Below are 10989 nucleotides of genomic sequence, written 5' to 3'. Positions count from 1 at the left end.
TTTTATTTTATTCTATTTTTGGGGGGGGTGAGGTTGCAAGGGCAGAGAGAGGATAAAAAGGGATGGGAAATGAATGGGATCAAGATGCATGATGTGAAAGACACAAGAATAAAAAGAAAGTTAGAAAAAGTATTTTCTTCACAAATCAGATGCTCACAGATTATCCATGGAGTTTACCCCTCAAAATGACGACGATGATTTAATAGCATTTCTTCTGGGACAGATGACATGCATTAAAGTGTTTATTAAAACTTTTCCCAGGGTCCTATTTCTTGTCAATCCTCACTATCCTCTGGTTGCCCTAACAAGAACTTAGCACTGGCCTGTTAAGTGTAGAGATGCTCATTATGTAGCCTTCTGAAAAACACGGGCGTCTGCCAGCCGTAAAGCAAAAGCATGAGGGAAACCATTTCTGCATTCCCAGCCCCTTGCTGGTGCTCAGGGTGAATATGGTGGTGGGCACTGGTCTGGAGAGAGCTTCTCATAGGCAGGTGGAGCGTTGGGAACCTGTGAGGATGAGGAAGGGAGAGCAGTGAGCTTGACAGCGGTGCACGTGTTCTGGGAGGGGTGAGGCAGCACAGCCTGCATCCGTATTGATACTTTTGCTCTGGACTGAAGCATCTAAAGATTCATACATACAGTTTTTGTCCAATGGAGTAATGGTTATATCTCACAAGTGCATATGTTGAAACATTGGTGGGCTTCCCAAAATCTAAATTATTTACTTTGTTTTGAGGGCAGCACCTGTGCCACAGCACACATGTGGATGTTAGGGAATAATTTTGGGAAATTGGTTCTCTCCCATTACCACCTGGGTCCCAGGGATCAAACCCAAAGCTGTCAAGTTTGGCAGCAGGTCATTGAAGAAACTCACCTGCCTGTAAATTCTTGAATCGTGTGCGAGTCACTCAAATACTGCCTCTTCACCACAGAGTTCCCTATTAGGTGTGCCTAAAGGCATATTTAGGGCTGGGGGCAGGGGCAGCTCAGAGATAAACATCATCCAAAGATAACGCCATGAACGTTGGGGGAGACACATTTATCTACCAGCTGAGCACAAATGTGTCAGTTATCCTGCTCAGTCATAAGAGATGTTGTCAAGTGGGAAATGAGGCATGGACAAGTCACTTGCCCTAGGTCACAAACAGTAAAGTCATGGAGCTAAGAATCAAACACAGTTACCTGACCCTAGACAATGTCCATTACTTCTCTGTGCTTAGTGTACGAAGTGTGTGCAAGTCACATGGAGAACTTAAATTCCTAATAACTTCACCTTTAGAAAGCAGGTAAATTAGATAAAATACCTAACTAAATACAGTTATTTTAACATCAAACCCACAGGTCAGTAGTGGCTCTCTTCATGTATTCTGCCTCTGAAACATATATCATGAAACTACTTCTTTCAAACTGTTATGTTTCAAGTGTTTAAGACACGTGGTGGCTCAGTTCTATAGGAAACAACCCTCCTGGGGCTCTTATATGCAGGGACTGTAAAATCTAAATGTAAGAAGATAAAACTTAAGAAAACCTATTTCCCATTTTGTTTGCTTTTATTATAAAATATTCCAATAAAAATTACCATTTTGACCTTTATGGAGGAGAGGCAGTTGTGTGGATTAAATCTAGGTCCTCATGCATGCAGGGCGAGTGCTCTACCATTGAGTTATGATCCCAGCCCTAATTTTGACCATTATTGTCCAGTTAAGAGTTTAGTGATATTAAGTTGCTTTTGTTTGTTTGTTTTTCAAGTCAGGGTTTCTCTGTGTAGCCCTGGCTGTCCTGGAACTCACTCTGTAGACCAGGCTGGTCTTGAACCCACTGAGATCCGCCTGCCTCTGCCTCCCAAGTGCTGGGATGAAAGGTGTGTGCTACCACCTGACTTGCATTGCTTTTTCAATGGAAACCACTTTGTTCACTTGACCTGAAAGCAGCTAACAGGAAAATGCCCAGATGCACAATCTCCACCTACCACGGGCTGCTGTTGTTTTTCTTGAAAAGACAGCCCGCTGTCCTGATGACCATCACTCGGGCATCTTTCCTTCAGGGTACTTTGCATACCAGCATAAAGTCTTTTGTCCTGAAATACAAAGTCATAAAAATGAATGGTTTAAAAAAATATAAGAACTGAACTGAGTCCATGAACGAAAAGATAAAAGAAACAGCATTTGAAAAATGGGCTTTAAACTAGCTGCTGCCACTCACTTGCTGTGGCTCTCCGGCCATTCCCTTTACCTCTGTTGATTCCAGCTGTTAGCTCTGCAGTAGCAGGACAGTTCAACCCACTTCTCAGAGTTGTGTTAGAACTAACTAAAGACTGCCAAGGAAGTGCCCAGCACCAGCTGTCCCTTACTGGAGGCTTTGAAGAGAAGTCCCGGGAAGACTGCATTTACAAAATGAACAACTTGTGAAATTGTTCTTCAAAAAAATAAGGACGTGGGGCTAGAGAGATGACTCGGTGGTTAGGAGCATTTGCTTCTCTCGCAAAGGACCCAGGTTCTGTTCCCAGCACTGGTGTGGTGGCTTACCACCATCTATCATGCAAGTTCCAGGGGATTCTAAACCCCCTTCTGGCCTCTATGGGTACTGCATGCATGTGGTGCTCTCTCATCCATGTAGGCAAACAATGATACACATCAAAATAGATGAGAGGTGGTGGGGGGGAAACCAGGGCTAGAGAGATGACTGCAGTCAGAAGTATTTGCTATTCTTGTAAAGGGCCCATGTTCAATTCCCTGCACCAATGTTTGGTAACTCACAACTGCCTGTAGCTCTGAGCCCAGGGAGACCCTCTTTCTGACCTCTATGAACACAGGCAACTCTCATACACACGCCCACATGTAGACACATACATGTTTATAATTTGAGATGAAAATAAAAGATGAAGAGGTGTATGGTAAAAACCAGTAAACATTTTTTCTGTCGTGTTTTTGCCATGACTAAGTATAGAGTAGAACCAGTGAGGTATGGAAAAGTTAATATCTAAGGCCCCCACCAAGTCAGTGGTGCACAATGAAGCCAAATCTTGATGCCCTGCATCCAAGTGACTTTTACGTAACTGTTGAGTGAGAGGACCAAACAGTAAATAACCAAGGTAGTGTCCCCACTCCATGCCCAAGGAGCACAGAGGAAGTCAGGTGACAGGAAGTGAAGTCCCTCCCCTCCTCAGCATGGACAGCAGCAGCATCCTATTGGCAGGAGTTCTTGCCTTAGGGCAGTCTTGGGCTTTCCTGCAGTTTGTTTGGAGCCTTTGCCTCTGGTTTACACTCTGGACCCTCAGCTAAAAGGTAGTTGGGAAAGAGAGACACAGATACCACCCGCTTTCCAGGAAAAGGAACGTTTCAGCTGGGAGGCTGAAGACGGCAGGCGTTTAAAAAAATGTGAGTATGGCCGGGCAGTGGTGGCACACGCTTTTAATCCCAGCATACAGGAGGCAGAGGCAGGTGGATCTCTGTGAGTCTGAGGCCAGCCTGGTCTACAAAGTGAGTTCCAGGACAGCCGAGGCTGTTACATAGAGAAACCCTGTCTCAAAAGAAAGGAGGGAGGGACGGAGGAAAGAGAGTATGATTTGAGTATGGGAACTGAGGGCATGCACGTACCAGGGAGGCAGCCTGGGCTATGGGCTGAACTCGGGGCTCATATGCCTTCTAGGGAGCTTGAGCTGTGCCTGGTACTGGTGGAGTTTTGTTGGGGTCTCCCTTCTTCCAGAGAGGATAGAGCGAAGGTTTTGAGAAGCAAAGTGTAGGTCAGACTTGCAGAGAGTTCACACTCCTGAAAGTTCCCATCCACTTTACCATATTTCACTCACCCGAGTTCAGTGCTGTGTTTTCTGAGTATGCTTTTGCTGTTTCTGTGACAACATATTTTGATGATCTTCTGACGATCTAACTTTGAAGTGACGTGTGAAAGTCTGGTGGGGGTCGGGAGGGGTTACTGTTTTCAGCAGCTTCTTCCTGGTAGCCTGTGGTGGCCCGGACTCTGCTCTCCTGGCTCAGCCTTCCTAAATGCTGAAAACTACACGCAGGCACTACCATCCCTAGCTAGTGGCTTTAATTTCCTATTTTATTACTTATTTATTTTATGTCTATGGGTGTCTTGCCAGAACGTATGCCTGTGTGCCACCACGAGCATTCCTGGTTCCTGCAGAAGCCAGAAGAGCTTAACAGATCCCCTGAGACTGCAGTGACAGAGGGCTGTGAGCCAGCATATGTGAGTGCTGGGAACCCGACCTGGGTCCTCTGGAAGAGCAGCCAGTGCACTCAACCGCTGAGCCATCTCTCCCATCCAGTGGCTTTCTGTGCTAAAATACTTGTTTTTACTATGTAGCCCTTGGTTTCCCTTTGAGATCACATTTAAATTTTCCTACCTTCTGTGTCTTGCAGGTCTCAAAACACCCAGACTTTGTTTAGGAATCTACACAAATATTCAGGTTTTTAAGGCCCCCCTTTTTTGTTCCTCCCTCCCTGGTTTTCTTTTTTATATACATTTTTATTAATATTTATTGAGCTCTACATTTTTCTCTGCTCCCCTCCCTGCCTCTCCCCTTTCCTCTTCAATCTTCCCCCAAAGTCCCCATGCTCCCAATTTACTCAGGAGATCTTGTTAAGGCCCCTATCTAACATTAGCATTATGAAAAGTTTGCCCTTGATCTCTTCAGGACCAATGGACAGATAAATGGATGAAGGAAGAAAACTCAGTGGCACACCTTGATGCTGTATGGAGGTTGTTTTTCTCATGCTGGTGTGAGCAGCAGCAGCAAAACCTTGGGGACCATGGTGTGACAGAATTGGAAGAACTTGACATTTGGCAGGGAGCAAAGAGTGATTGCTACCCAGGCTGACTAGCTAGGTTTGCTCCCGAGCCCCACATGGCGGAAGGAGAAAACCAACTCCAGAAAGTTGTCTTCTCCTCCACCCCTGTACCAAGGCATGTGCAGCATGCACACACACTCGAGGGCATCCCCAGAGATTCAGAAGAAGACTGGGACCCGGCAGGGAACCCTGACTCACCGTCAATGTTCTGTATCCACTTCGTCTCCTATAGTACCAGCAGCCGATGAGCAGAGCAATGCCCAGAACTACAATCAGGATGCCAATCCCTGCTGCCCTGGACCAAGAGATAGACATGTCCAACACTGCTCAGAAACATTGGTCCAGACTGCAGTGAAACTGCCAACCTTCTCCCTTTCCCGTGGTCCAGAAAAACATCTTCTAGTCTCCAGATAGTTTGCCGTTTTCCACACAGGGTCCCTGACCAGACCTCCAGCTCCAATATCTAAGGATAGGGCCTAGTTCAGGAGCTCTTAAGCATGGAGCACCCAAGTCCCAAGCATAAGGCGTGCCCTGGCACCTGACTGTTGTGTGGACAAAATGTTTACTGAAGAATAGCCTTTTCTCCTCAAGACAGCTCTTTTAGGCATTTTTCCCAACTCGATCCAGAAAAAGTGTGTAACTCTGTAGCAGGGAACCAATCATTATTGCCACTTCACAGAGGAAGAAACGAATTCAGAGCATCAGTGGGCTGCCACCCAGAGCTATCACCAGGCAGAGTCAGGGTGTGAGCCTGAGGCTATCCCTGCCCTAAACTCTGATGTGACTCCTGTGACCCAAGGAGAAGAGTCTGAGCTGGCCGCAGTGCAGAGTTCCCCTGTCGCTCATCTGGGCATCTGGTCTGAGCATCAGGACGCCTTTCTGAGGCTCTTAGCCAGCCGCAGTGTCCTGTGTCCGGAGTTCCCTGGAGAGCAGTACAGTTCCCAGCATGTGTGTTCCTGTATGACACTGCCAGTCAGCTGGCATCTGCCTGGTACTCGGTACGATCCACACACTGAGGACCGGACACTGTCTGCAGCTGTGAGCTTGCTAAGAAATGCTCTGCCCGGCTGGGTGATGCTTACTGGACCGAGTTACGAGGGTGAATGAAGGAGGGAGTTTTGGCATTACCACCCACCTTCATCTCGAGGCTGCCAACTCTAGACGGGATGGAGAGACCTGGAAGATGTCTATGTCGAGGGAAACTCTGCCCTTGTTAACCCACGTGTAGAGTTACCAACTGCATGACCCAAACACCCAAGCCCCGGGCACTGAGACCTCCTCTGGACACCGTTTTGTACCGGGCACTGTGCTACTGCCCCCGTCCCCATGTTTTATCTTCACGGCAACCCTCTGAACTAGGGATAGTTCATTTCACAGCCGACTTTAGGCTGCCAAAATGCTCCAGGCTGCACAGCCAGCACATGGTGGAATCAGCATAGTAAGAAAGAAATCAAGAATCAAGAAAGCTCTAGGATTCAGGCCGGACCTAGGTCCACTGTCCAGTGCTTTCCTGGGAAAAGGAAACCCATCTAAGGTGACGCTGTCACAAGGAGTGTTCAATGGCTCTCGTGTCGGCAGGCAGCTGACACAATTTCCCAGCACGCGCGTGCTCTCGCTTCACCCTCTGCTCTTTCTTCGGGCGTCTCGACACAGACAGGGCTCTGTTCCCGCTCCTTACGCACGGTCACGTTGTCCTTAGACTATGCACACTGAAAGCATAAGACATCAAAGAACGCCAGACGCGCCCGGAAGCCGCCCGGAAGCCGCTGTCCAGTCTAGCAGGCTCCTCGGTCACCTGAGGTGCAATTCAAGTGCAAGCCCTGGGGCACCACGCCTGGCCTAGGAATCTGCATTTAGGCAGTCGAGGGTGTAAGAACCCCGTCTACTGAGGCTTCAGAGAGAGCTAATGGGCAGCAGGTGTGTAGCCCTTTCTGACTCGCTGTGGGAGTTTATTGCTTATCATTCTTCCTCATTGTACCTCTGGCAGATTTCAGAGGAGGAGAAATATCCTCTGAGAATCACAGAGATATATCACTTCAAAACAGATGCCTCTGCTCCCTGTGTCCCCCTGTGCTCCCTGTGTCCGACCCTCCCGTTTAAACAGGCAGCCAGATGAGTGAGGTCCTGATATCGGTGGCCTTGTGCGGGGATTTTCTCGAGTTCTTCCCTGGTCTCTCTTACTACCCTGCATGAAATCGTGTACTGTGATGCTTCAGGTACTCTGTGGTTGTGTCCTTCAAGGACTGGGGTTCAGAGTGTCACTGCACTGTGCTAGGGCGTCTGGTAATGTCCTTGGATATGACAGCATCCATATGTGCAGACTGAGCGACTGTTTTGCTTCTGCGCTGGACCCGGGACCATTCTGGGCTCTTGGAAAACACCTAGTGCTCTCCTGACCCTGCACAAGCACTTTGGCTAGATGCAAGAACGCACGAGCCTTCAGTGAAGGGGACCTAACATGACGCTAATAAGCCACAGGGGCCCTGTGTAAACTGCTGTCCCCAACTCCAATCCCACCCTCTTATGTCCAGCTCTGGGATGCTGGCAATGGACTCTGCAAACCCTACTTCTGCTTTGCCTGTGGCCCCTGCAGAGTGTCCTGGAAGCAGAAGCAGAGGCGTCCTGGTGACAGTTTGCTTCCTGCTTTGTTTGGCATCCCCCGTAGCCGCTCTTCACACTGCTAGTCAGTTCAGTTGTCCCCTCTCTCCCTGCCACTCCCAGAACCGGCCTCTCCATGCCCCCACCAGCTGACCAGTGCCCCACTGGCCAGAGGCCTGAGAACACGGGAAGCAGCCAACAGAAATCCCCTTCAGTCTTGTGGGCCCCATTCTATGGGGTTGCTCCCCTCCATTTTAGGTTCCAGTGACCCCTGCCTTCCCATTTGTCCCCTCAGCACCAGGGACAGAAGCAACATCCTGCAGTTTTTGCTGCCCCTTGTTATTTCTGTGCCTTTGTCTCCCCAAGGCTCCCACCTGCTTAACCAGGTCCTCATACTGAAGGTGAAATGACTTAATGGTGTCCATCTTCCTTCCTAGACCTGGAGAGTAATTTTGCATTGGCTGTGGGTGTGGCTCTTAGCTTCACCAGTTGGGACTGATGGTGAAGGACCATAAAGGACGACTCAGCTGTCAGCCCACTGAGCTGACAATGCCTGCCTCCGATTCCGGCTTGGCAGTGAGAGATGCTGATCTCTGGCCTCTCCTCTATTTGAATAGGACTGTGTGCAAATACTTGCTTTTGTTAGCCCACCAGCTTAGTGCTTCATGGGCAAACAGAGCTGGGCTTAAATCCTGACATCACCACATCCTGTCGCGAATCTCCTGGTCTCCTGGTTTCTCTGCGCCCTTTCCCACATACAACACAGCAGGCAGACGTGGGTGTCATGGTGTGTGGGGCAGACATGGGTGCTGTGGTGTAGAGAACAGCGGGCAGACATGGGTGTCGTGTTGTATGGAGCACACAGAGGGCAGACATGGGTGTCGTGGTGTGTGGAGCACACAGAGGGCAGAGATTGGTGTCATGGTGTGTTGAACACACAGTGGGCAGACATGGGTGTCGTGGTGTGGAGCACACAGCAGGCAGACATGGGTGTCATGTTGTATGGAGCACACAGTGGGTAGACATGGGTGTCGTATTGTATGGAGCACACAGAGGGCAGACATGGGTGTCGTGGTGTGTGGAGCACACAGAGGGCAGAGATGGGTGTCATGGTGTGTTGAACACACAGCGGGCAGATATGGGTGTTGTGTGGGGCACACAGTGGGTAGACGTGGGTGTCATGGTGGGGGGCACACAGCAGGCAGACGTGGGTGTCATAGTGTGGGGCACACAGCGGGCAGATGTGGGTGTCATTGTGGGGGGCACACAGCGGGCAGACATGGGTGCCGTGGTGTGGGGCATGGAGGCTGAGTGCCAGTGGAACAGTGGCCCCAGCCCCCAGCCTTCCCTTGGTTCCCGAGTTTCTGTTGGGGAAACCCTAAGCTGAGGGCACACTATCTTCACTTAGATAGGAGCAATGTGCAGGTGACAACAGGAAGGAAGGGAACGTATGGGCTAGGATGCCTGGACTAGCAAATGAGAAAATAAAATTCTAGTCCAAGAAGAATACAGTTTAAGTGGAGTCACCCTAAAGATGACAAAACGATACCATATCCAATCTATCTCCCCACCTAAACAGTATCTTTATCTTATTGAGGCAATTTTCTGGAATGTACCACTTCCCCTACCTCCCCACTGGCTATTCTGAGGTGTGGAAAACGCTCCCAGCTAGACTCCGTGAATGGAGTCTGTTCCTCGTTTGCTGTTTGACTCTGTGTGATTTATGTAAGCGTTTCCAGAAACTCTTCCTACAAGGGGAACAGATCTGCTGGGGTTCTGAACAGATGGCCTAAAGACAGTCTAAATCAGTGGTTTCCTACGTGTGGGTGGTCACCCCCCCCCCCAATTAAAACACTTTCACAAGGATCGAATATCAATATCCTGCAAGTCAGATATTTATATTGTGATCCATAACAGTAGCAAAACTAGTTATGAATTAGCAGCAAAATAATTCTATGGTTGGGTCACCACAACATGAGGAACTGTGTTAAAGAGCCGCGGCGTTAGGAAGGTTGAGAACTGCTGGTCTCATCAAAGTCTGGCTGGACTCGCTGCTCGGGTTCCCCTCCTGCCACACCCTTCCCATTCCTAGCCCCTACAAAGTGGGTCCTGGGTTCCCCTGAGAGCACTTACAGATGCTGGAGTTGCTTCCTGCCCAACTTTCCCAGTGGACTCTGGACCTTTTCAGAGATATAGAACAGTATCTCCAAACCACTTACTGAGTTCTTAGAAGTCATAATCGCATAAATACTTATTATTAATTAACTCAGAAGTCCAAACATCTGTCAGATGGCACCATGGTGCAGAAGTCATGGCTACCACCTTCAGCCTGGACTCTGCATGCGGGTTGACACCCACGCGCATGCCCCTCATCCACACTGGCTGGCTCTCTAGCAACTTAACGCTATTCTGTCTGCCGAGTTCCCACTGGAGTCCTGAGAGGAGTTGATGGGATCGGACTGAGGAAGGAGATTGCTGGGTCCTGGATCCAACTTTGGAACCAACAACCAAGGCCCAAGGAGGCAGACAAACATAGCAATATTTAACTTTTCTCACTTCCGTCTCCCAACCATTTGAGGTGTGAGTGAAACCATTATAGGGCCACCAGGTGCCCCCCCACCCCGGGGGCAGTGGTTGGCATGTGTGGGTGGAAGTCAACAGGCTTTGCCTGCAAATGGCGAACTGGAAAGCCCAGAAGGTCTGCTTATTAACTTACTCTTCAGCAGTGACATAAGAGTAGCCGTGGCCCTTCTTGGGATAACTGAAGTGAACCTCTTCTCGTGGCATTGTATGGACTCGGAGGACACCTAAAGGAAGGTCACATCGGCATTGTTTAGTGTATCCAAAACACCCTCACGCATCTCACAGAGACTGTCCACAGGACGGGTGTCAGCTAACACACCCTCTAGGTCCTGCCTGTCGGGAGTCATACCTCCTCTCATCAATTCCAAGAACTGTGGAAATAGCTTAGACTTCTGACGCCTTTTAATTATGGGAAAATTAAGTTCTATCTAAGAAGAAACTGCAAATGAAACATAGCATGTGAACCCTAAGATACCATGGGGGAGCATGTCTCCCTGGCCTTCAGTTTCAATCTGTGATAAAATCAGGAAGGTTTCTGTTTCTGCTTTCTCTGGCGTTGCTGACCTAGGGCAGTAGTTGTTAGAACAAGCGGTGGGGCTGAAGGGATGATTCGGTGTGCAACAATGTTGGCTACACAGGTCTGGCAACCTGAGTGTGCTCCCCAAACCCCCAGGTGAAGGTGGAAGGTGGCTCCGTGGCATTGTCTTTTGATCCCCACATTTGCACTGTCAAACACACACACACACACACACACACACACACACACACACGTGCGGGCATATCGTGTAATCATAAGTTTTAAAAGAAATAAAAGAAGCTAGGCAGCCGGGCGGTGGTGGCGCACGCCTTTAATCCCAGCACTCGGGAGGCAGAGGCAGGCGGATCTCTGTGAGTTCGAGACCAGCCTGGTCTACAAGAGCTAGTTCCAGGACAGGCTCCAAAGCCACAGAAAAACCCTGTCTCGAAAAACCAAAAAAAAAAAAGAAGCTAGGCACTGGTT

At 49.1% G+C, this 10989-nt stretch overlaps 1 protein-coding gene across 1 annotated transcript; it reads right to left on the bottom strand.

The window, feature by feature from the left end:
* Nucleotides 1-438: 438 nt before the first annotated feature.
* Mlana (melan-A) lies at nt 439-10193 on the bottom strand. The gene is made up of 4 exons (XM_038318603.1): nt 10123-10193; nt 5007-5103; nt 1970-2077; nt 439-507 (listed from the first exon to the last, which is right to left on the bottom strand). Exons 1-4 carry the CDS (start codon nt 10191-10193, stop codon nt 439-441), a joined length of 345 nt encoding a protein of 114 aa, XP_038174531.1.
* Nucleotides 10194-10989: the final 796 nt, after the last annotated feature.

This window comes from Arvicola amphibius, chromosome 1, assembly GCF_903992535.2.
Source record: "Arvicola amphibius chromosome 1, mArvAmp1.2, whole genome shotgun sequence".
Lineage (NCBI taxonomy): Eukaryota > Metazoa > Chordata > Mammalia > Rodentia > Cricetidae > Arvicola > Arvicola amphibius.
Note: the sequence above shows the minus strand (reverse complement) of the source record. Positions and strands in the feature narration are given on the sequence as shown.

Excerpts from the sequence above, each read along its gene's own strand:
- Mlana (XM_038318603.1), bottom strand. The coding sequence starts at position 10,193 with ATGCCACGAGAAGAGGTTCACTTCAGTTATCCCAAGAAGGGCCACGGC. Across the intron at positions 2,078-5,006 it reads GTGGATACAGAACATTGACG|GACAAAAGACTTTATGCTGG; the intron begins GTGAGTCAGGGT and ends TTTGTATTTCAG. Across the intron at positions 508-1,969 it reads AAAAACAACAGCAGCCCGTG|GTTCCCAACGCTCCACCTGC; the intron begins GTAGGTGGAGAT and ends TCATCCTCACAG.